A 27,774-nucleotide genomic window follows, 5' to 3' on the forward strand; every position below is an offset into this window, starting at 1 on the left:
TCAAAATATGGAAGAAACTGAAATATTTAACATGTTAAAGAGACTATTAATTCAGATCAACAAATCTAATATGTTTGTTGCTAATTGCAGCAATATTCCAGCTATGAATCTGGACAAGACAATCCAGTGATTGATATTGCGAGCAACAATCCATGCTGTCCGTGTACGATGACACACAATATATGACTGAAAACACAGTGACTCTGTAGTGTGAACACGGGAAACCATATTGACTGCTGTCCTACTATCGTCCCTCCATATTGACTGCTGTCCTACTATCGTCCCTCCATATTGACTGCTGTCCTACTATCGTCACTCCATATTGACTGCTGTCCTACTATCGTCCCTCCATATTGACTGCTGTCCTACTATCGTCACTCCATATTGACTGCTGTCCTACTATCGTCCCTCCATATTGACTGCTGTCCTACTATCGTCACTCCATATTGACTGCTGTCCTACTATCGTCCCTCCATATTGACTGCTGTCCTACTATCGTCCCTCCATATTGACTGCTGTCCTACTATCGTCCCTCCATATTGACTGCTGTCCTACTATCGTCCCTCCATATTGACTGCTGTCCTACTATCGTCCCTCCATATTGACTGCTGTCCTACTATCGTCACTCCATATTGACTGCTGTCCTACTATCGTCACTCCATATTGACTGCTGTCCTACTATCGTCACTCCATATTGACTGCTGTCCTACTATCGTCACTCCATATTGACTGCTGTCCTACTATCGTCACTCCATATTGACTGCTGTCCTACTATCGTCACTCCATATTGACTGCTGTCCTACTATCGTCACTCGACCCGTGAAGATTCCGGGGTAGAATAGGTCTTCAGCAACCCATGCTTGCCGTAAAAGGCAACTATACTTGTCGTAAAAGGCGACTAACGGGATCGGGTGGTCAGGCTCGCTTACTTGGTTGATGCATGTCATCGATCCCAATTGCGTGGATCGATGCTCATGATATAAATCACTGGATTATCTGGTCCAGGCGCGATTATTTACAGACCGCCGTCATATAGCTGGAATATTGCTGAGTGGGGCTTTAGTTAAACAACAAACCAAACAAAACAAAAAAATACTATCGTGACTCACATGTCTGGTGGGGTCCTCAAGGCGAACTCTCTCCAGCAGTCCGTCCTGGGCCTTGTAGGACAACTCGTATCCCTTCAGTTCTCCGTTCAGCTTGTTCTTTGGGATGTGGTTCCACTCGACATGCACCTCGGTGCTGTCCGGACTGTTAGCCTTTACGTTGAACGGGGGTTCCGAGGGTGCTGAAGGAAGACCGTCAAGGCCTCAAAAACTGTGTCCTAAACTATTGAATCTACTGGCAACATTGACCTTCTGCATCATTTCCAATAGAATCATAATTTAAGCTTACTAAAGAAAATGAAATAAGAGTGCCTCTAGTTTCAGACTTGTGGCTTAATTTCAGACACGGCTGATTGCAGATCACATGACAATGATAGGATTCAGACCATAATTTAGGGATTTTTGAATGCCATCTCCATATGATAATAACATTGTGATGAAAATACCAAATTCATAAGAAACTTGACACCACAGTATTTGAGAAATCATTAGAAGGGGAGATAACTCTTCTAGCATTGTAGACGAAAAAGGACTAAAAAGCACAAATCATCCAGAAATGCGCACCTGTGACCAACAAAAAATCAGTTTTCAAAAGAAACATTTTAAGTCACCAATTTTTCATTAAAACACCAGAAGATGCAGAATTATTTTTCTTCATGAAGGCATATGCTGAAATAGTCATCATATTCAAGAAATTGTGTTTATCTGGATTAACAAATCGAATCCTTAAACTTCTGTACTTACGTTCTTCTAAAGTAAAAAAAATATCACTGAAACTGCTATCTTCACTGCGTCCAACCCCATTCTTGGCGCGAGCCTTGACCTGATAGCAGGTGTGAGGGTTGAGCTCCCTGACGGTGATTTCCAGCGTTGACCCACCGACCACCACCTCCCGCTCCTCAGGCGGGCCTTGTGTTGTCGTGCACTTACTGAAACATGGACAGCGGACAATCACAATTATTTGTCTGTTGTTTTACACTAGTCAGCAATATTCCCGCGATATCATGATGGTCTGAAAATGATCTAAACAGGAAAACCTTTGGTCAATATTATAAGCAATGTCCCCATCTTCAATGTAAAATGACATCAATCTACCAAGTAACTATGCCTGACCAACCAAAAACATTTAGTCACCTCTTACAACACAAGGAGCTTTTCTCACCCCACAAGGTACAATCAGTACTAGTTATGTAACGGGATCCAGTTTACTGTAATATTAGATACTCTAATATACTGATGTCTGTAGTAAGAAAATGTACAAATATATTAATCAGATGCCACTTGTGAGCAGACATTTTTCTAAACTAGGTTTTACATTTACAAAAAGTTGAAATGTGAAGAAAAAAAAGCATTGTTTTCTTCTATTCCGCCATAAGGCTTAAAATAATAAAAGAATTTGTTCTCAGACAATGATATTTAAAAATATAGTGCGGGTGGGCGGTGTCTTTTTGGGGGGAGGGGGGGTTGTTCAAACTAGTATGTAACCAATAAACAGTTGTGTAATCAATAAACAATGGTGTACAATCAACCCGGGAAAGGGCCTCCCTACATAAATGTATTCCTTGATGAGTAAAATACTGGAATACATTATTTGACTACCGTTGGACATGGAATATTAAAGGATTTTTTGGTCTTTGTTTTTAAAATGGAAATAAAAACAAAACGTGTGGAGAACTTTATGATGATGCGGGTGGTGCCTGAGAACCAAGACTATTATTTTTTTTAGCCTAAGCAAAATGTTTTAAAAAAAGTAATTCATTTTCTGTCACTCTCAATATAAATTATATATTGAAATACAATAAAATCTGTTCAAAATTTATCTTAAAAACTTGCGAGAGAATATGAAAAAAAGATATTTGAAATTGAAAATTTCTTTTTTTTAAGTTTCAACCCACCAACCAGCCAAAAATACATACCCGGTACCCCCCTTAAAAAAAAACCCTGGCCTAAAGTACCCAGGAACTACCATCTCTGTGGTCTAGTGGATAGAGCATCTGCCTGGAGAGTGGAAGGTCCGGGGTTTGATCCACGTCCACGTCATACCAAAAGACGTTAAAAGATTGTTCTTGTTATTACCCTGCCTGGCGCTCAGCATTAAGGGGCTTCATCAAGGACTGGTTGGCTCGGCTGGCTCTATAAGTGCAATAATCTTGAACCCGACGTTAAACCCCTTTTCACCTCAACAGGGAACTATTCTCCTGTATTCCAGAAGTGTGAGGTTTGAATTAAGAATACAACCCACTAAAATACCAGTCACCCACCTAACATGGAGGATGTAGACAGATATAGGACTGTTGTTATCAGAGGCACTCTTGTCCCAGGTGACCGTTACCTCTCGAGACTCGATGTTAAGGATTCTCGGCTTCCCCGGGGGACTTGGAACATCTAAAACATAATTAGCCAACATGAGCACATTTAGACGGCATCTGTCAATGTAACTTTGACTAATATTGAAAACTTTGGTTGCTGAACACATATTCAAACAGTATGATACACATGCAGTTGGAAAAGGAGGGTTGTTTTCTTGATGAATTTAAAAAAGATTTTCCATCTCATTTTTCTTTTCTTTTCAAGAATAAAAGAATTATGAACGTAATAGTAGTTTCACCTGATTCTCTTATGACAGAATTAGTTACTGCAAATATAACACAGACAGATTTTGAAAAGGTAAACAAATTCATAGAACCAAAGTTTTCATCGGATAATCAACAGTTGAAACTGTTCCCCACAATATAATGATGATGGAACGTTGCAGAAATGATACCGGCAGTCTACAATCTGTAATGTAGATAGAGCAACAGTTTGAAAGATGATCAGAAAATTCCTTAGAATTGAAATATTCTATGACCATGAAATTATACACCAGTAGTTCACTGATATTAAAAATAAATGTGAAAAAAACAATCTTGCATGCAGTTGAGGTTCTCAACCTTAAAAATATCACTAATGTTGAAAATTTCAGATACTGAATAATGCCGAATTGTTTGATAGGCATTACTTAGAAGTTGACGGATGACAAGATAGACACAATTTTTATGGATAACAACTTCTTTAATACTGTGAAAAGCGACGTTTCGGTATAGATCCTTATACCGTTGTCAAGCAAGACTGAATTTACTTACTTACCATCAGACATACATACATTTTTTAAAACTTAAGAACAGGGCAGTAGAGTGCTAGGTAGACCTAGGAATGATCATTGAAAATTAATCCGTGTTGGGCACCAAACCCACACTGGATGGTAACAAACAAACCCATACCCACTGCCCCAACTAACTGCTCTGACACATCTTAATACATAGCCATTGGGCACCAAATCACATGTTTCAATGTGCCATGCACTGAGTTGCTAGAACCTAACAGGTCAAAGTTGTTTTGGCATCAGCTACCAACTATCTACAATAGTAAAGAGAGTAGTCTAAAGGCTGTGCAGAATTAAAATCTAGACCCGTGAAGATCCGGGTTAGAATAGGTCTTCAGCAACCCATGCTTGCCGTAAGAGGCAACTATGCTTGTCGTAAAAGGCGACTAACGGGATCGGGTGGTCAGGCTCGCTAACTTGGTTGATGCATGTCATTGATCCCAATTGCGTGGATCGATGCTCATGATGTCAATCACTGGTTTGTCTGGTCCAGACATGGTTATTTACAGACCGCTGTCATATAGCTGGAATATTGCTGAGTGCGGCGTTAAACAACAAACAAACAAACAAACTAATTCTATTGTCTGACAGGATTACTTCAAGAAGACAAAGTTCATGACTGAGAGAAACGACAAGGAGTTGATGATGAAAGAAGATGGAGACGGAAAGGTGCATGATGTGATGGAGACTGTGAACAATCTTGTCATGCTCTCTCAAAATAACTGTACAGAATTGATAGGCTGGAACACAAATCTTCAAATTAGAGTCAGAAAAGTTGTTTCCAATTTAAACAACAAACAGTGCAGACATGAAATTAGCCATGCTTCACACTCAGACTCACCCATCTTTTCTGTTTACATAGCCGCAGGAGAATTATGGAATAAATTACATTCATTTACAGGGTTGTGGATTAAAACTTGCACACTTTAAAAATACTGCCACAGTTTTCAGTGACCATTTCCTGATCGACAGAACTTGGCACAACTATCAGTTTTTTCTTCTTATATTATTCACCAAGTACAGCCCCACCTGTTTCATTTGAAAACAAATTCGGCTGTAAAATATTCAAGTCTTTTGTGTTTTGAAAACCAGCGTAGAAACGAACAGCTTCAGTCCACTAGTCCTTATAATGATAGCATATAGCAAAACCTTTAAAAATGGCAAAATTCTACTAGTCCTTAGGATACCTTTACTATTGGGCACCTTGGCAAGGACCATAAGAATAGCGCCAATTTCTAACCCTGAAAACCATGCCTTGCTACAATAAAGTTTCAAAATAATTTTTGACATACAGACACTGGAGATAATTCAGAAATTTTCCCTATTTCAATGAAGTGTGTCTTTGCACTGACTCGCTCATTCGCCATGTTCACAGTGCGTTCACAGTGCATTCAGATTTGGAAACAGTTCTACTTTTTGTGCTGTGAGCGTTTGTGATGAGTTAAAGAGGCACTAGGAGCAGCGCAAGTAGAAATCCTTGCAAGTTTCATACAGATTCTCCTAACAGCCTTTGAAATTCACGCTAGTCTTCAAGTTGTGCTGAGGTAAAGAGGGACTAGGAGCAGGGCAAGTAGAAATCCTTGCAAGTTTCATACAGATTCTCCTAACAGCCTTGAAATTCACGCTAGTCTTCAAGTTGTGCTGAGGTAAAGTAAGTCACCAATGATGGTAGGGCTGGGATGAGTTCAAATTTACTACCCGGGTACCCACCCCCTATTATCCAACCCTACCCAGGTACCTGCTATAGGTCTCAAGAGATGTCCAATTGAGAAATTGTTTCCTGTAGCCCTGGCAAAATGTATTTTGAACAATCTGGTCATGCATACACTGAAGTTCACTGAAGTTTCATCTTTATTCAAACATATAAAAGTTGGAACGAATGCGTAGATAGTCGTAGAAATGCGCACATGAGTGACTTATAGTGTAACCATAGAGTTTTAGATAATTGTTGTCACTAAACAGTATATTACGTGACTCACCACGGGTCCGGGGAGTCCTGTGGGTACCCAGGTTCTACACAGTACCCACCTGCCCCGAGTCCCGGAATTACCCATCCAAGCCCTAAATGATGGTTGGTGAGTGAGTGAGTGAGTGAGTGAGTGAGTGAGTGAGTGAGTGAGTGAGTGAGTGAGTGAGTGAGTGAGTGAGTGAGTGAGTGAGTGAGTGAGTGAGTATGGTTTTATGCCGCTTTTAGCAATATTCCAGCAATATCACGGCGGGGGACACCAGTAATGGGCTTCACACATTGTACCCATGTTGGGAATCGAACCCGGGTCTTCTGCGTGACGAGCGAACACTTTATCCACTAGGCTACCCGACCGCCCCCTAAATGATGGTAGTCCTCATTGTGACACATGGCATTTGAGGGCTATAATTCTGAAACCGTTCTCAGTGCTTCAATTTGCAACAAACTGGAACTGAATAAAACTGACAGAATATGTAAACAGTTTTGTCTTCGTCAAGCAGGATCAGAAACAAACTCTGAGAACAACTGAAACAAGGTTAACACTAGTCCTCTGATTTTCTAAAACTGTTCATACTGTTTAAAACTTACTTTGTTCATGTTCATGTTAACTCAGTTTTTAAGATGGAGATCAGTCTTGTAGTTATGATTGCCTCGATCACACTGACAGGATGATGCTACATCTAAACCTTGACTACGCCACGGAGCAAAGTCCCTCTTTAAATCACACTACTTCACACCAGAAAACCACGGTTTTAAATAACTAGGCCATGCCAAAATGGCAATCCTGGCAAGTTTCGTTCAAATCTTCATTATTCTGCTTACTCAACAGCTCGTGGAGACTGCAGTATTTGGGTCCCTAAACCGAAGGAACGCTTATCGTATTTATGGATGTTCACGAATCAAAAAACGTTTTATGCATGCGCACTTTAATATTTACAATCTAAGCGAGGGGAATTGATGTGCACCTTTGTTGTCATAACAACTGGGGGTAACGAAATCCCTTTTAAAAACAGAAAGAGTTAAAACAAGGGGGGCACAAGGGGAGGTGGAACCCACCTTTTCAAGACAAAATCACTCAGAGGACCCTGCGGTAAGTTTGATTGGCCGGGACCATGGTCATGGATGTCAAACTCGTTAGAAAGTTTGCTCGACATTGTATTTAAACATAGACATTCAATGTAAACTGAAAGTGTTTATATTTCTAAACTCTCCATGGCATTAGGTGGCAAAATGACAGGACTATAGCTGTTTGTGTTCAGAGATTTTTTGCATCTGTGAAATGAGTGAGTGTGTGAGTGAGTAGTTTTACGCCGCTTTTAGCAATATTGCAGCAATATCACAGCTGGGGACACCAGAAATGGGCTTCACATTCTGTGAAATGAATCACCGCTTAATGCGAAAGCTATCATCATCAGCTACCGGCTGTGACCTATCAAACAATTGGAAGAAATAACTACTCACTTGTATAGTTGGTTGGAGTTGCGAATTTTGGTTCTCACTTGTCACGCACGAAATATATTCCAATTTTTCGGTATTGATAAAGTTACTACATGTTGACTCCATCAATACAACAGTTAGACATGAGTAGTAGTCGTAGATCCTTATATGGAAAGCCACATGACCGTACATGACGCCAATTGTTCTCACATACCAAAACGACAAACATGAATGCACGCGAACACGAGTTCAGTTTCAATCGTAAAACTCTCAGCCCCCATTTTTAACATTCGTTTCAATTTAAATGTTCTTTAATTTCCCTCTAAAATGCATCCTAACAGATCTAGGAACACTTGCGCATGTCCAGTTATACATATAAGAAGCTACCAAAGGCAGTCACATCGTTACTGAAACCGCTGAACTTGGGACCCAAATACTGCAGCTCAAATCAATCTAACAGTCAAATGTCAGCAGTGTCTAGACATATCGTATTCAACGTAATAAGCGCCCAGGGCGCTCTCAAAATTAGAAATAGGGGGCTCTTATTGGAATATTATTTTAGTGAAAAAAAGAGTTGAAAGATAAATTTCATGGTTTATGCTGACAGCCTAAAATGTTTGTGTATAGACAGATATATTTTTCCAGAATTTAATAGCCCATAATTAAGTGTGCATATTACGCGTAAGCGCATTTTATACGCGAATAAATAGGTCTAGTGTACATTGATCAATCGGAAGGGGTGCTAATTGGGATTGTTCACTGGTCAATATATTAGCAAATATCGCCGTGGGCGCTTATTAGAGTGGGGCGCTTATTACGTCGAATACGGTATAACCATAAACACACATCAGAGAGGGGAATGCTGTCTCCCTTTAAAACTTTAAACTGGGGCTAAATGTTGCCAAGTCCATTTGAATCCTTCAGAAAAAGATAATCCCTTCTTAAATCTTATTAACCGAAAAATATGGAAATCTTTAACAACTTAACGAAAACAATACTTATTATTAACAAACCTTGAACAACTAAATTGCGGGTGACGTTCCTTTCTTTCATTGATGCATTCTGGGAATCTTCAACATACACTTTACATGTGTAATTGGCTGTGTCCCTGACCTTGACCGTGTACAACACTAAACTGTGGTCTTCCAATATGTCCGTCTTATCCTTGTAGGCTGGGTCAGCAAAGTTGATCTTCTTGCTGTTTCCCTTTGATGCAAAGAAGACGCCATTTTTATACCACAGGATCCCTCCGACCTTCTCGTCCCCACGCACTTTGGTGCATTTCAGCGTCACATTGTTGTCTGTTGTCGCATGTACTGTAATGTCTTCACCCACTGTCACACCTGAAACCAGATAAAAATGTTAGATATCTCTTGATGACGAGATCGGTTTGTTGGTTTGTTGTTTAACGCCGCACTCAGCAATATTCCAGCTATATGGCGGCGGTCTGTAAATAATCGAGTCTGGACCAGACGATCCAGTGATTGACATCATGGGCATCGATCCACGCAATTGGGATCGATGACATGCATAAAACCAAATCATCGAGCCTGACCACCAGATCTTGTTAGTCGCCTTTTACGACAAGCATAGTCGCCTTTTTACGGTAAGCATAGGTTGCTGAAGACCTATTCTAACCCGGAATCTTCACAGGTCTTGATGACGAGAAATACTTGCAGAATTTCTCCATCTCATACAATACCTCAACTGTCAACTTTTGAAATAGGCATGGTTATGCAGGGTCTCTTGCCACGTAGTCACACAAGAGAAAATCTAGGTCTTAATTTCTCCCAACATATAGTTACTGTAACAAAACATATAACGTGACCAAGTTATAACGTGAGTAACTCATGGTACTGGTCCATTCCGGTTCAGCTTGACAATAACATTATCAATCGGCAAGAACCTTTTAAAGTAAACAAGCGTATAGTTGACAAAGTCATCTATAGCCCCCGCCCATTTTAACACATTATGGTCCCAAACCAGGTAACTGACCCAACATTTCTCTTAGCCCATGTCAAAAAAGCTGCAATGAAAATTCTAAAATAAACATTTCTAAAACTTCTTAATATCAAATGGCACTAGTTCAGTATGTGCTTTATATATAGACATGCAATGTTTGGCAAGGAAATATTTAACAGCTTATTTGTTATTCTCCTTAAGTAAACCAATGCTATATTAAAACTTAAATCCAACTTGTTGTCATGGAAACATAAACAATAAAAAATTTAAAAGTGCTATATATCAAAAGGCACCAGTTCAGTATGTGCCTTGTAGACATGCAAAGTTTTGTAAGAAAGAACATTTTCTTAGTTACGCTCCGGAAACGAACACCACCCCTGTAGAACCTAAGTCCAACTTGTTGCCATGGAAACATAAAAAATAAAAATTTCTAAAATTTCTAAATAACAAAAGGCACCAGTTCAGTATGTGCCTTGTAGACATGCAAGGTTTTGTAAGAAAGTATTTAACGGTTTTTGAGTTACGCTCTGGAAACTAACACCACCCCTGAAGAACCTAAGTCCAACTTATTGCCATGGAAACGTGAAGAATAAAATTTTCTAAAATTCCTAAAGAGCAAGAGGCACCAGTTCAGTATGTGTCTGGTAAACATGTTTTTGTTGGAAAGTATTGAATGGGTTTTGAGTTATGCTCCGGAAACAAACTCTACCCTATAGAACCTAAGTCCAACTTGTTGCCATGGAAACGTAAAAAATAAAAATTGATAAAATTCCTAAATAGCAAAAGGCACCAGTTCAGTATGAGCCTAGTAGACATGCAAATGTTTGTAAGAAAGCATTTAACAGTTTTTGAGTTATGCTCCGGAAACGAACACCACCCTTATAGAACCTAATTCCAACTTGTTGCCATGGAAACGTAAAAAATAAAAATTTATAAAAGTCCAAAAAAGCAAAAGGCACCAGTTCAGTATGTGTCTGGTAAACATGCAAAGTTTTGGAAGAAATTATTTAACGGTTTTTGAGTTACGCTCCGGAAACGAATAGCACCCTTATAGAGAACCTAAGTCCAACTTGTTGCCATGGAAACGTAAAAAATAAAAATTGATAAAATTCCTAAATAGCAAAAGGCACCAGTTCAGCATAAGTCTGATAGACATGCAAAGTTTCGTAGAGAAATATTTAACGGTTTCTAAATTACGCTCCGGAAACGATTTCGGGACGCACACACGCACGGACGGAACCAATTTCTATATCCTCCGCCAATTTCGACACACCTAATTTGCAACGAATTACCAAATTCACTCATTAGTCAGTCTCGTTAATCCGACACAGTGGTCAGCGTACTCTGTGGTCATCAGCCCGTGAGTACACAACCCCGTGTTTTGACACGCACTGGCTGCAGAGATTAACTTAACAATTAACAGGAAAATCTATTCAAACCTGTATGTACAAAGCTATACAAATGTAGTTTACAAATTGAAGACAGATAAATGTGCATCAAGCCAGTTTAAAATACGAACAGGTATATAAAATATGGTCGACTCACCATGGTCGACTGGTATGTAAACAAGAAATGACGGTTATTATCTATCGTGAAGACGTCCGATTTTCGATCACAAATCACATAATTTCGTTAATCCGACATACTCGTTAATCCGACACAATCATATGCAACCAACGATGTCGGATTAACGAGACTTGACTGTACATGAAAGAATATAAGTGAGTGAAAGAGTATGTTTGGTTTTATGCCGCTTTTAGCAATATTCCAGCAATTTCACCAGAAATGGGCTTCACACATTGTACCCATGTCAAAAATCTAGTAACTTCACAAATACCCTATATTCCCTAACATAGGATTTTTAAATCATTGTTTGTTTGCTGTTTCACGCCACACTCAGCAATATTAAAGCTATATGACAGCGGCCTGTAAATAATCAAGTCTGGACCAGACAATCCAGTGATTGATATCATGAGCATCGACCCACGCAATTGGGATACAATGACATGCATCAACCAAGTTAGCGAGTCTGACCATTTGATCCCATTAGTTGCCTCTTATGACACGCATAGTTGTTTTTTACTGCAAGCATGGGTTGCTGAAGACCTATTCTCTCCCAGATCTTCACGGGTCCCCTAACATTATGAGGAGGTTGCAATAACAGATGTTTCTTCTTGTTGTCATGGATACTGTCTTAAAAAGTCAAAGTGCTAGTGTTAAATGACATGTATCATATTTACTTGGCTAGAATGTCGACAGAAAGTTGGGATCAGCTATAAATGTACATATATCAGTCCTTTTTCTAAAGCAATTATCATCCTTACTGTGCATAACATGACTATTGTTCATAACTTTTGAGACTATTGTTAGAATAACGCACAATTAATGTTTGACAGTAGTTTACACGCATTGGGTCAACATGACATAATAATGTCAAACATTCACCTCAGGATCAACAATAAGCTGCCATTCTGCTGATTCAGGCTTTCTACATACTCATAATACAATCATTATATATCAAATTTGAACAATCAGCAACATATATTTTCATCAGACGACTTTTCAACTGTTATTACAAAATCCCACAAAATCCATTGTAATGACCTGGTTTTAGCCTGTGATCTGTTAACAGTGATTGAATGATTCATGATTTAATTCCCTGGTTGAAGTCGAAGTGTGTCGGCAGGGACAGGCTGAACAATGATATGTGTCCCCTGGGGAAATCCAGGAAAAGAAACAGGTCGAGAGCAACTATGCTACACCTACACTTGCGACAAAACCATGGGAGTTCTCTGTCTTTGAATCCATGGGAGCCCCAGCAAACTATGCTGATCGTAAGAGGCGACCAAATGGATCGTTTTGGTGAGATCACGCTGTCCTAGTACTGTCTGCAGCAGTGTATGGAGGTAGAGGTCAAGGTCACGCTGTCCTAGTACTGTCTGCAGCAGTGTATGGAGGTGGAGGTCAAGACACTCTGTCCTAGTACTGTCTGCAGCAGTGTATGGAGGTGGAGGTCAAGACACTCTGTCCTAGTACTGTCTGCAGCAGTGTATGGAGGTAGAGGTCAAGACACTCTGTCCTAGTACTGTCTGCAGCAGTGAATGGAGGTAGAGGTCAAGACACTCTGTCCTAGTACTGTCTGCAGCAGTGAATGGAGGTAGAGGTCAAGACACTCTGTCCTAGTACTGTCTGCAGCAGTGAATGGAGGTAGAGGTCAAGACACTCTGTCCTAGTACTGTCTGCAGCAGTGAATGGAGGTAGAGGTCAAGACACTCTGTCCAAGTACTGTCTGTAGCAGTGTATGGAGGTAGAGGTCAAGATACTCTGTCCTAGTACTGTCTGCAGCAGTGTATGGAGGTAGAGGTCAAGACACTCTGTCCTTGTACTGTCTGCAGCAGTGTATGGAGGTAGAGGTCAAGACATTCTGTCCTAGTACTGTCTGCAGCAGTGTATGGAGGTGGAGGTCAAGATACTCTGTCCTAGTACTGTCTGCAGCAGTGTATGGAGGAAAAGACCAAGACACCCGGTGGCATTTGCAACAGGGCAGGATCTATGCGGCATCCATTTGTACTGATGATGGAATATTTCTTAAGTTTGCTGATATCATGTTACTGTCTGATCAAGAGCTTCACTATAATTGCATCTCCTCATTTGTAGCACTGGTGACAGTACATGTGTAACGGTCTGTGGTGCAGTAGTAGCATCCACACCAAAACAAGATGGCCACTGTATGCATTTAAATGGAAATTAATAGCTGGACTGACCACGCTGGGAAGTGTTTAGTGCTACTATCTACACTGAGGGCCGTTTAGGCGAGATGTGATAATACTAATAGAACTGAACCCCTGGCCCAGACAGACACTGGCAAGTACACAACTAAGTATTGATTACATGATTGAATTACAAGCCTCAAATCCTGACTGGCTACTGACTGTAGCCATGTCTCACTGACATTGGTGGAAAGGAGGGAGTTAGTGGTGGAGACATTCTGTGGGGAGGAGGGAGGTGGTGGTAGAGACATTCTGTGGGGAGGAGGGAGTTGATGGTAGAGACATTCTGTGGGGAGGAGGGAGTTGGTGGTGGAGACGTTCTGTGGGGAGGAGGGAGTTGGTGGTAGAGACATTCTGTGGGGAGGAGGGAGTTGGTGGTAGAGACATTCTGTGGGGAGGAGGGAGGTGGTGGTAGAGACATTCTGTGGGGAGGAGGGAGTTGGTGGTGGAGGCATTCTGTGGGGAGGAGGGAGGTGGTGGTAGGGACATTCTGTGGGGAGGAGGGAGGTGGTGGTAGGGACATTCTGTGGGGAGGAGGGAGTTGGTGGTAGAGACATTCTGTGGGGAGGAGGGAGGTGGTGGTAGGGACATTCTGTGGGGAGGAGGGAGGTGGTGGTGGAGACATTCTGTGGGGAGGAGGGAGTTGGTGGTAGAGACATTCTGTGGGGAGGAGGGAGTTGGTGGTGGAGACGTTCTGTGGGGAGGAGGGAGGTGGTGGTAGAGACATTCTGTGGGGAGGAGGGAGTTGGTGGTGGAGACATTCTGTGGGGAGGAGGGAGTTGGTGGTAGAGACATTCTGTGGGGAGGAGGGAGGTGGTGGTGGAGACATTCTGTGGGGAGGAGGGAGTTGGTGGTAGAGACATTCTTAGGGAAGGAGGGAGTTGGTGGTAAAGACATTCTGTGGGGAGGAGGGAGGTGGTGGTGGAGACATTCTGTGGGGAGGAGGGAGGTGGTGGTAAAGACATTCTGTGGGGAGGAGGGAGGTGGTGGTAGAGACATTCTAAGGGAAGGAGGGAGGTGGTGGTAGGAACATTCTCTGTCCACTAATCTGAGAGAAGTAAAATTACAAGAAAAATAGGGACAGCACACACAGAACCATGGGAACCTGTCATCATTGACACTACAGCTTCTAAATACCACTCAAATATACAGGAAGGACTATTTGGTGTAAGAAGCAAGGCGTTGTGGAGTTGGTGTAGTAAGTGGAGGATAATAGGAGCCTTGAAACTAAAATGGACCCCTGAGCCTCCTCATCGTATGACCTTGCGATAAGGATAGTAATTTGCTACAGCCCACTGGCTTAACTTAGGCAGATTTACTCAAGTCAATAGGTAGTCTACATTCCTATCATTCTGCCTGTCTCACTTGAATTCACCTACATAGCAAGATGGTTTTACTCCATTGTTGCGCTTTGGGACGTGTTTCTCATAGCATATTTATCTATTATAATCCAAAATGTCTTTGGAATGTTCAAATTCAAATTCAAATATGTCTAAATATTTAAATGCCAAGGCCATGAAAACCACCTTCCAGCAACAAATGCAGTAAATGTATCCCTTATACACCACCTAGGGGATATGGAGGAACATAAGAAATAAATTATCACACTCTCCTAAACCTTCCATATGTAAAATTATATTTATCTTTTATGTAAACATTTCAAAAATGATTTTATTACTTCATTAAAGAACACTAATATAATGTAAAACTACTGTGAGATGAGGTAAAATTTGGTTTAACGTTGCGTCACAAGATTATTGCACTTATGTAGCGACGTGCATGCACCTATGTGTGTGGCTGCTTGTACTAGTCTGATTAATAGGACTGATGCCGATTTATAGTGCTAGCTCACTGAGATACCATGCCGCAGTTTAACATGAATACCCCACTCAGACACAGTATACTGACTCTCAGCGGACCAGTCCTTGTTTTAGCCCTTTAATGCCATCGCCAGACTGGGTAACAACAAGTACCATCTTTTAATGTCTTTTGGTATGACGCGGCCGGGTTAACACTACTGTGAGATAGTGAGCATGTAAGTACTGACTGAATGGAAAGCTCCTTCAGTGATGACTCTCTTATTGACACTTCAGCACATATTTAATAAAAACCACCACCCCCATTCCTCCCTCGTCCTCTTCTTGACATAACATCACTGTACGAGTTAAGAAGACAACAGCTTCATCTCAGGAACTACATGTTAGTCTTCTAAGTGCCCTTGAAGTTTGCATCTTGAATCTATTAACACTAAACTTTAAACACCGGGGTCATCAGAACCCCCATGACTTTCATGATTAATTTCAAACACTCTTTGTTTGTTGTTTAACACCGCAACTCAGCAATATTCCTGCTATATGATGGCGGTCTGTAAATAATTGAGTCTGGACCACACAATCCAGTGATTGACCACATGAAGATCAGTTGACGCAATTGGGATACAATGACATGTATTAACCAAGTCAGAAAACCTGACCACCCGATCCCGTTTAATGAGTCGCCTCTTACGACAAGCATTGTCGCCTTTTACGGCAAGCATGGGTTGCTGACGACCATTCTACCCTGTATCCTCGTGGGTCAATTTCAAACACTGAGTACACATAGACTAACATTTAGTCCCAAAAATAAAGATATCTTATTAAAAAATATATAGAAACAAAATATAAAATCGATTCTAAATGGAACCCAAAACAATGCTTGCCAAATCATAAGAGAATTGATTCCCTTCTTCAACTTCTCCCCAGGTCCTAGGAGACAGAGTAAATATACTGGTATACACTGGGGCTGCAACGAATACACTTTGAGGCGAATACGACTCGTATCACAAATGTAGGGTAACGAATACAAATATATAACTGCACATGACTTCATGTTCATAAATATTTCATTCTAGTAGTCACAAATAACGAATTCAATTCATGAATGAATAAGGTTCGATTCACCGAATACGTGAGTGAATCGTAACAGCCCTAGTAATAGTATACACATAACAAGAGTCACCGTGATAAACATAAACATATTTGAAGTCTATGTTACTGTGACCTACCCGGTTCTACCCATTCTGAACTGACTATCACTAGTATGAGATCTATGAGCAGAGCTCCAGATAAGTTGCGTATCTGCGTAAAATACGCATCAGAAATGCAGAAATATGCAGTAAAATAAAATCCAAGCGTATCAAATACACAACGAACATTACAGATTCGATGCAAAAATAAAACTTGTGCGTATCATCAAAATATTGTAAAGTAACCCTGCGTATTCGATTAGCAAATCAGCAACTTATTTTGAAATTATAAACGGGCATTCCGTCAACCTTGCCAAACTCCACGATGACAGTTACATCATGATCATTTGCCATCACACTTTCTTGTGGAAGTATCGTGGTATTTTTGAGTCTTATAAATCCTCTCGAACCCACACAAAACCAGTTTGCAGGGACTAGATGAATAGTGTTTTTAAATATTTAACTTAAATACCAACATGTGTAAAAACTAGTGGGTAACAGAAATTTGAAAACCCAGATAGAATTACTGATACCCAATGATTTTTAAATGCATGGGTAAAATACCCACTACACCAAAAGCTTATCTGGAGCTCTGTATGAGAAATCACCACCCCCAACTACTGAAACCCAAACTCCTCTGAAACAGCGGACTGGTTCCCAGCATGCATGTCATGTCATCATTATTATCTAGGAATAGAGCACATAAACTCCACTTCAATCAGACCAGGCTGGGGACTGTGTGTTTGCCTGATAGAACTGGACTGGTAGTTACAAGGCAGAGATCAAAGCCTGGTTTTATTATGGATGAGTTTCCAGCTGCACTGACGAGGCATGGGAGAGAGGGATAGGGTTATTGAATCACGGATGGTCAAGTGGGCCGAGCTGGAGCGTTCACAAGGTTATAGCATATGGTGATTGGAGGTACCTAATAAAGATGGATTTGTGAATTTAGGGAGCTAATGCTCAAGGAAAAGGGTCAGTCTTGTTCAATACCGAACCGTTGTGTTTGTCTGAATGAATCTGACCTTGCAAGCATTGTGCCTGATTGGTCTTCAGAAAAATGACAGGACTGCTTGAAATAGAAAACATGTATTGCTATATTGCAAGATAAAACAAGGGTAGACAACTCATTGTTCAAGATATTTACGAATGGAATCCCCTGTCGAGCAATTTCAGAGCCATTTCTGTATTAAGGTGGGCAAGTATCCCCCTCGGCTCTGTCTCGATTCCCTACAACTATAGATGTTCCATAAGACTAAGTGTCTCCCAGCCTGTAGCTAACGCCTTGTCTACACCAAGCCACTCAATGTCATTCTTCTGCAACTGCTCGAAAATACACATGAATGTACTAAAATACATGTGTTGCCGGTCAATGCAACATACATACACACAACATACAGGCACACACAAGTACATAGCTCCCGAATGTGGAAGGGTGTAATGTGATCTTAAACCAAGCCTCTTCCACCCATAAACTTTATTTTTGCTGCATAAGTAATAGTGTCCCCTACAAGTTGTCTCCCCTCACACACACCCCAGTCCCCCAACACGACGACAAAGTCCTCCTGCCCCCTTCATAACACAGGTCTCCATGTCCCATAACTCATCCCCCTCTCTCCCCAGTCCCCTAACAGTGATGACCCCTGTCTACAACACCAGTCCCGCTGCCCCCTCTATAACACAGGTCTCCATGTCCAATAACTCATCCCCCTCTCTCCCCAGTCCCCCAACACAGTGACGACTCCTGCCTACAACACGAGTCCTCCTGCCCCCTCTATAACACAGGCCTCCTTGTCCCATAACACATCCACCTCTCTCCCCAGTCCCCTAACACAGTGATGACACAAGTCCCCCTGCCCCCTAACATAACACAGGCCTCCTTGTCCAATAACACATCCAACTTTCTCCCCAGTCCCCTAACACAGTGACGACACAAGTCCCCCTGCCCCCTCCATAACACAGGTCTCCATGTCCCATAACACATCCCCCTCTCTCCCCAGTCCCCCAACACAGTGACGACCCCTTTCTACAACACAAGTCCCCCTGCCCCCTACCATAACACAGGCATCCATGTCCAATAACACATCCACCTTTCTAACCAGTCCCCAAACACAGTGACGACCCCTGTCTACAACACAAGTCCCCCTGCCCCCTCCATAACACAGGCCTCCTTGTCCCATAACACATCCACCTTTCTCCCCAGTCCCCCAACACAGTGACGACCCCTGTCTACAACACTAGTCCCCCTGCCCCTACCATAACACAGGTCTCCTTGTCCCATAACATGTCCCCCCTCCCTCCGAACACTTTCCCCCCACCAGCTCCATGGGAGAGATGAGCGGGAGATAATGAAAGGGCAGTGCTGTGATTGCTAGGGAGCAAGTCAGTTGACTCTTTCCCATGATGTAATTACTTCTGCCTGGTTTCCTCGTCAGGAGAGACAGTCACATCAGTCAGGCTTTGTCTTTGCAACAAATTCACTCAAATATTTCCTTGTGTTGTAAGCCTGACCTGGGCTGACCGAATAGCAAGATTTGACTAACTTGTCCACAGTCAATTTGAAACACATTTGATTGTCATTGCGGATGAATGTGGAGTAATACATATTCCAGTCAAGGAGAAGTGATTATCCAAAAAAAAATATATAAATTAATTATCAATACATATAAGTAATAATAAGTATACATTCAATCACAAAACTTCACATTACTTGAATATAACTGCATAACGATATTCATATCATTATAGATCGCCTCCGTGGTCTAGTGGTAGAGCGTCTGCCCGGAGAGCAGAAGGTCCGGGGTTCGATCCCCAACCGCGTCATACCAATAGACGTTAAAAGATAGTACTTGTTGTTACCCTGTCTGGCGCTCGGCATCAAGGGGATAAAACAAGGACTGGTCGGCTTGGGAGTCAGTATACTGTGTCTGAGTGGGGTATTCATGTTAAACTGCGGCATGGTATCTCAGTGTGCTAGCACTATAAATCGGCATCAGTTCGGACTAGTACAAGCAGCCACACAAACACACACACGTACATGCACGTCGCTATATAAGTGCAATAATCTTGGACGCAACGTTAAACCCCATTTCACCTCTCCTCATATCATTATATAAATAGTATTAAATACATAACTGACCTTCAAAGAAAATGTCAGAGATTAGTTATGGCAACATCAGACAGGTGGTGAAAAAAGTGTTGGAGAAACTAATAACTTAATAAATTTCATTATTTCATAAACAACACATTATACTTGTTATGACTCTACCACATTCATGTTTATAGTTAAGTTAGGAAGAAGGGTCATGATTCTGGGATCCTTGAGGTAGAGAGTAGACTAACATATAGTCTCTGAAATGAACATATCATACAGAAAATAAAAATCTAATAAAAAGGGAGCCCAGTGATTCTCTTCATTTTCAGATACTGCAGTAATCTAGACTTGCCAAACATTATAGACTTGCATGGGCTGTATTTGATATAAATGTATCAGGGTCTGTAAGACAGACTAGGTAGAGTGCTGCATTAATATATGAAACTTGGGACCCCCTGAATCTGAAGTTTTTAACAGCAAATTATTTGAAAACAGGTTTCTCTGACCAGCAGATTTGTAACTCCATCCATGTAATTCAACTACCCATGCCTACTACTAAGAATAGGGATAGTCGGGTAGCCTATTGGTGAAAGTGTTTGCTTGTCATGCCGAAGACCTGTGTTCGATTCCCGACATGGGTACAATGTGTGAAGCCCATTTCTGGTGTCACTCACCGTGATATTGCAGGAATATTGCTAAAACCATACTAACTCACTCACCACTAAAGACGGACAAAATTCCACATTGATGTGGGTCCTCCAGGAGTGAGTGAGTGAGTGAGTTGGGTTTAACGCCGCTTTTAACATTATTCCAGTTATATCACAGCGTGTCAGCTTAATGTGGGAGGAAAGCCAGAAGTGATGCAAGTCTCAGATGTTTACCACTTCGATGAAACCCACGAGCACGGGTATGGTGCTGACAAACCTAGAAACATAATCGGGGCGAACCGGGATTCGAACCCACAATCATAGGTTTCTGGCGTGTCCAGGGGACGCAACTCTGCACAGCGAATCGCGGCGCCTTAGATGACTGGGCCACCCGTGCCCCCTTGGTCCTCCAGGACATTCCTCCACACACACACTATGTACACACAACAAACATGGGACTCCCCTGGCTGTGAATAATAGATAGACTGTGACTTATCACAGCATGGCACTATAATAAGCTGAGCTGATTTGTGTGATGAAAACTGATTCCCATCAACAGTCAGATGATTATTTCAGGATGATGAGGTTTTTTTTATGTCACCATCAGCAGAAATTTGAAACATTAAAGGTGCCTATCTGTGTGTCATCTTGTTGAAATGGGTTTTCATTGCATGACTTGGATCATGATTGGCGCTGACAGCCAACGAAAGAAAAGAGTTCTTCATGCAAATCATTAATTCCAAAGCAATAAAAGATCTAAACTTTTCATGGACAATATCATGTTAGTAACACCAGCAGGGGTAGTTGGAAATACAGGATTTATTTTTCACTCATGTTCAACCTTACAAGTGCAGTGATTGTTCTAATCTAAAAAAATACTATTGACATTTAGACTGCAATATAAAAAACATCCTTCATCTAGGAGAAAGACATTTCATATCATCAGTCTAAAGCCACACTGGATTAATTTGAATAGCAATGTTTGCAGTAACCAGCTGTGATTATATGTGAAAACAATTTCAGGAATATAAAGCTTGATAACCTGCTTACCTCAAACACTGAAAGATTACCTTGACCTCCAGAGTGAGTGTCCGTCAGTGAGTATTATCCTGAATACTAGTATCTCTCATAGACCCCAGAGAATATATATATGTGATAAAAGTACATTCACCACCATTCTACTTTTATGCTCTTCTCTGCTCTCATCCCCCTTTCTATCTGAAATTAAGAGACTTGAGGGTTCCTTCATAGAATTATCGGCATAATTTCAGACATAATGTTATTTCAGGAACTATACATAAGACTATAATATTACAGCGCTATGATGGAGGAGTGAGTGAGTGAGTATGGTTTTATGCCGCTTTTAGTAATATTCCAGCAATATCACGGCGGGGGACACTAGAAATGGGCTTCACACATTGTACCCATGTCGGGAATCGAACCCGGGTCTTCGGCGTGACGAGCGAACGCTTTAACCACTGGGCTACCCGACCGGCCCCTATGATGGAGGACAGTAACCCAAAGTCTTGGCCAGGCAACCAGTGTTTGAAAGCAAGAGCAACAACTTGACACACCATCAGCTAGGTCACACATTGTATACAAGCACCCGACAGACAAGCATGAGGTACTGGGAACAAGTTCTGCCCCTGAATTCCAGGGTTGGTTGGTTGGTTTGTTTGTTTAATGCTGCACTCAACAATATTCCAGCTATATGAGGGTGGTCTGTAAAGTAATTGAGTCTGAACCAGACAATCCAGTGATTGACATCATGAACATCGATCCACGCAACTGAGATTGATGACATGCATCAACCAAGTCAGCGACCCTGACCACCCGATCTCGTTAGTCGCCTCTTACGACAAGCATAGTTGCCTTTTACGGCATCAGCATGGGTTGCTGAAGACCTGTTCTACCCCGGATCTTCAAGGTTAACGATCTATTACCAGTCTGTGCCAAAATATTTTGATCCTACTTTCTTTACTGAGTGAGTGAGTATAGTTTTACGACGCTTTTGTCAACATTTCAGCAATATCACACCGGTGGAAACTAGAAATTGGCTTCACACATTTTACCCATGTGGGGAAGGCTTAACAACTAGGCTACCCCACCGCGCCCTACTTCCTTGAAATTGAAGATGTAGATGTTACCCTTAACATGTGGGAGAGCACGGGTGGCACAGTCATCTAAGTTTCAGCAATTCACTGTACAGAGTTGTTCTCCTAGACGTACCAGAAAAAACTTCATGATCATGGGTTCTAGTCATGTTTCTAGGTTTGTCAGCACCATATCCATGCTCATGGGTTTCACTCAAGCAGTAAATGTCTAGGACCTGCATCACTTCAGGCTTTATCCCTGACACTGTGATAAAACCAGAATATTTAAGCAGTGTTAAACCTGAATCCACCCAAAATATGAAATCTGAAAGCAAAACATGCAGTCACAGACTCACTCACTCACTCCATTTCAATGTATTACCGGTAACACCATCCATGACAACGACCACTCCTAAAATACATCATGTAGCAAAAATTGAACAGCAAGTCACCATCAGTTTGCTCCCCCACATCCTGTGCAGTACGGGCATATGCCAACATTTATGATATTGATTTTCAGCCTGCAGTCACCTATCCCTAAGTATAACAGCCTGCATGTGTTGAGCGATTTATTACATAAATGTACACCTCTGGAATTTCATTCCAGCACTTTATGTAGTCTTCTGCAACACATCCTCACATTTCATGCACCCCTCACACATTACTCGGCCAATCACGCCATTCCCAGGACGACAACATCTAATATTCATGTAAATTTTGCATTATGTTCTTTTCCTGCACTTGGCAAGCTGAGCTAATATCTGATGATGAACGGACGGATGCTGGTTGCGAAAACGGGCGACCATGAAATACTCCTAGCAACTTCCTCGACGCCTGCGTTACAATATTGATCTTTTCTTACTACTACATGAATGGTGAGCAGTTTTTTGGCAGATGAACCTCAAGGAGATAATACCACATAAAGCAACGCCTTACACTGGATGCAGACAGGTTGAATGAATCCATTTTACACTGACACACCAGGAAGACAAGGATAACCATTCTTCAATGAGCCATAAAATTTTGTCGATGACCTCTTGGAACAGGGTCAAAATACATAATATCCACATGGATATGTAAAGGCTGTACCTCTGACCCTGACCCAAAGATGTCCTACACCTTGCCTGCTCATCATGTGAACAATATACCCTGATAGTAACTATTACCGTATTCGATGTAATAAGCGCCCCGCTCTAATATTTAGTGCCAACAGCGATATTTGCTAATATATTGGCCAGCGAACAATCCCATATAGCACCTCTTCCAATTGATCAATGTACTCAAGACATATTTATTCTATATGATACGCACTCATGTGTTATATGCACCCCATATCATGGACAATTAAATTCTGGGAAAATATCCCTGTCGTGTCTAATACGCACAGATTTTTCTTTTTTATCATTTCAGGCTGTCAGCATAAACCACAAAATTTACGACCTTTTAACTCTTTTTTTCTCACCAAATATTTATTCTAATAAGAGCCCCCTCTTTCTAATTATGAGAGTGCCCTGGGCGCTTATTATGTCGTATACAGTACATGGTGTCGTTGATAAGTCCTGAGCCTGACATAAAGTCTTGACTTAATACAACCGTATTCGACTTAATAAGTGCCCATAGCGATATTTGCTAATATATTGGCTAGTGAACAATCCCAATTAGCACCCCTTCAGATTGATCAATGTACACAAGACTTATTCACTCGTGTGTTATATGCACCCTTAATTATGGGCAATTAAATTCCGGAAAATTATATCTGTCATGTATAATACGCACAGACATTTCTTTTGTATCGTTTCAGGCTCAAAATTTAGGATCTTTCAACTTAAAAATTTTTCACATAAATTTTATTCTAATAAGAATCCCCTATTTCTAATTTTGAGAGCGCCCTGGGTGATTATTTTTCAACATAATCACCTTCCACAATGATACACTCTTGCCAGCGATGTTCCCAATCGGACATTTTGGGACATCTCCTGAGACCTACAGTGGATACCCAGGTAGGGTCGGGTAATAGGGGGCTGGGTTCCCGGGTGGTAAATTTGGACTTGTCCCAGCCCTATAATCAACCCTCGTAATACAACATCAATGGTTACTTAGTATTGATAGTATCTCATATACATACATATATATGTATCAAGTATCAAGCAATGTCCAGTATCTTTTCTATATACTGTGTAGTGTCAACAATCTAGTGTCTGTGATGGGGGCTAACCGAGACTGAGCTCATTATTCATGTTATCCTGTTACCAGCATATTCTAGGCTGGCCGGTAATTTTTTAGTCTCCCATCCCATCGAACTAGGTTTCCATACTTGGTGCAGATGTTTCATGATTTGTGAATTGATGTTAACTGAAATTCAATTTTGACAGATGCACTGAAGGACAGCAACTGCATGTGGTAATTTGATTCTGTTTAGCATTAAGCATTTACCATTCTGTCCCTGATAGTCTCCCATCACAGGTACAACGCTTGCAGGTGATGAGCCTTTAACAGGTTCCATGGTGTGAGTTTACATTGCAGAGGGTTAGCTGGCTCCATTAAAGAGAAACCTGCAGTTATTTTGAACCTTGTCTACCTCAATGTAGTTTAGCTAGTTACATATTGGACTTGTTTTGAACCCTGCTCGGCGCTGAGCTCCATATTGGAGTTATTTTGAAGCCATGTCTGCCCCAGTGAAGTCTGGCCAGCTATATATTGGAGTTATTTTGAACCATGTCTGCCCCACCATGTGAAATCTGGCCAGCTATACACTGGAGTTATTTTGAAGCCATGTCTGCCCCAGTGAAGTCTGGCCAGCTATATATTGGAGTTATTTTGAAGCAATGTCTGCCCCACCATGTGAAATCTGGCCAGCTATACACTAGAGTTATTTTGAAGTGAAGTCGGGCCAGCTATAAACTGGAGTTATTTTGAAGCCATGTCTGCCCCACCATGTGAAGTCTGGCCAGCTACATATTGGAGTTATTTTGAAGTGAAGTCTGGCCAGCTATACACTGGCGTTATTTTGAAGCCATGTCTGCCCCAGTGAAGTCTGGCCAGCTATATATTGGAGTTTTTTTGAAGCCATGTCTGCCCCAGTGAAGTCTGGCCAGCTATACACTGGAGTTACTTTGAAGCCAATGTTGTCTGCCCCGTCATGTGAAATCTGGCCAGCTATATATTGGGAGTTATTTTGAACCCATGTCTGCCCCACCAAGTGAAGTCTGGTCAGCTATACACTGGCATTTTTTTTAACCCTGACCTGACCCAATTACTTGCACTGGCATTATTTTGAACCCTGACCTGACCCAATTCCTTGCACTGGCGTTATTTTGAACCCTGACCTGACCCAATTCCTTACACTGGCATTATTTTGAACCCTGACCTGACCCAATTCCTTGCACTGGCGTTATTTTGAACCCTGACCTGACCCAATTCCTTGCACTGGCATTATTTTGAACCCTGACCTGACCCAATTCCTTGCACTGGCGTTATTTTGAACCCTGAACTGACCAAATTCCATGCACTGGCGTTATTTAGAACCCTGACCTGACCCAAATCCTTGCACTGGCGTTATTTTGAACCCTGACCTGACCCAATTCCTTGCACTGGCGTTATTTTGAACCCTGACCTGACCCAATTCCTTACACTGGCATTATTTTGAACCCTGACCTGACCCAATTCCTTGCACTGGCGTTATTTTGAACCCTGACCTGACCCAATTCCTTGCACTGGCGTTATTTTGAACCCTGACCTGACCCTATTCCTTGCACTCAGCATCAACTGGCTCAACATAAAATAGCAATACACCAAGATGGAGCTCAGAATTGGAGTAAACGATTTTCCCTAATCTTCTCAATGTCAACAAAAATCTGATCAAGCTCATCTTATTCCACCAGTCATTATTGGCAAGGTCAGCATGGCACATTATCGTGGCTGTTTTAATGCCTCTCGCCTTCAAATAATTGCTCGACTTCATTCTGACGAGTCCTGAGGCCTGGGGCCAGGGATACAGAACGGAAGTCAGCCTTGAGTCAGCCAGACCTTAGGGATAGGTTGGGGACAAAATAGTTCATCTGTATAAATGATTACAGAATGGCTTGTTTGGCTTCACTAATGGTTACTATTATCCTCTTACGATGTGCTTTAGGAATGTGGTCAAAGGAAGATTGGCAATTATTTTTCATTTACCTCTTTTATAACTTTGATTGAACTCCTGGTTGTGAAATTCTTAGTCAGTTCAGCAAGCATAGCGTAACCACAAAATGATACATAATGCCCACATGACTACAAAAGTTGTTTTATGGGGTTGTTGTGGCCATCACACAGTGCACTGATCATTCCAATTGAGTTAAGAAGGTAATGATTACAGGGAAACAGATAACACAATTGATGCCTGTTTCACAACTAGTGTCTCAGTAACCATGAGTCTAATACATGGTGCTTGTACTGGACTAGTTCACATCAGCATCAGAAACTGGCAATAGTTCTTTAACCAAAATTCATAACAGATAAGAGTTAACAGGACAAGCAGAAAATTAATGATGTTTAGGTTTTCCTTCTGCATAATCCTTGGGATTATTGACCATGATAACTAAAATGAGTTTGGCACTACAATTAGTTGTTACCATTATTTATTTTTATGGATCTGACCGAAGGCGCCCAACCACTCCATTATTGATGGAATAGAAAAGGATATAAACATTGATAAAGACACAAAGTTCTACAAAAATCTACAAAATTAAAGTAACTATCACTGTGATTACTTAACTGAACAATAATCATAATAATTGATCAAATGCTTTTTATGTAGCCTCTTGCCACTGCAACCCTCTTGAACAAAGAGAACAAAGCCTTCTCGGAAGTAACACACCCGTATGTTACTTAAAAACTCTTAAAATCCTGCATTTAACAGTACTAGTATCTATATTTTTACCAATAAAATGACCTTCCCAAACAACATTATGCACACCAAAAATATATCTTTTTCATCACAGTCTAAGGGCTATTGTAATGAACTTAATTTTCAGAGAACATGGCTGGTGCTTAGATTAATAGCTGTGTCTTGTTCCAGTACATCCTTAATTCTCACACTTAGTTGCAAGTGTAACAGTTGATAATCCCCAGGACAATCTCCTACAAAACAAATGAGCTTTGATGAATTCAGAAAGCATGTGTACATCACAATGATTACCCCGATCAAGCAGGTCGGCATGACCCCAGTGTGTTCCTATTGATCGTGGAGACATTGATGTGATTGTGTTACTACCTGGATCACCTCCCATCAATCTCTGTCAGCCTGCAGGCTAATCCTCCCGCTACACATTTCACTACAGACCTTGGGACCTGCATATGTAACAACTCACACCTCACAGGCGACAGACCAACAGCATGAAGTGTTCGAAATTAAGGTAGTCCATAGGTCATTGGGGTTTGCTCCAATTGTCTTTGAATCTAAGAATCCGTAAATGTTTAACCTTCAGAGGCCTATGACCATGATGACAAGGACCTCTTGAATTAAATTATGCCTTATTTCAAACAGTGACATGCATTTATCATTAATTTTGTTTG

The 27,774-nt window shown here is 41.3% G+C and overlaps 1 protein-coding gene across 1 annotated transcript in view; it reads right to left on the reverse strand.

The window, feature by feature from the left end:
* Nucleotides 1-27,774, reverse strand: part of LOC139446770 (putative receptor-type tyrosine-protein phosphatase mosPTP-1) — a 99,387-nt gene that overhangs the window by 45,743 nt on the left and 25,870 nt on the right. Inside the window, exons 3-6 of the mRNA XM_071228094.1 lie at nt 8,665-8,994; nt 3,368-3,491; nt 1,851-2,035; nt 1,110-1,288 (exon numbers count right to left, since the gene is read on the reverse strand). Of these exons, the coding sequence (XP_071084195.1) occupies nt 1,110-1,288; nt 1,851-2,035; nt 3,368-3,491; nt 8,665-8,994 (818 nt within the window). The remainder of the gene's footprint in view (nt 1-1,109; nt 1,289-1,850; nt 2,036-3,367; nt 3,492-8,664; nt 8,995-27,774) is intronic.

This window comes from Haliotis cracherodii, unplaced genomic scaffold (assembly GCF_022045235.1).
Source record: "Haliotis cracherodii isolate W230 unplaced genomic scaffold, xgHalCrac1.p SCAF_6, whole genome shotgun sequence".
Lineage (NCBI taxonomy): Eukaryota > Metazoa > Mollusca > Gastropoda > Lepetellida > Haliotidae > Haliotis > Haliotis cracherodii.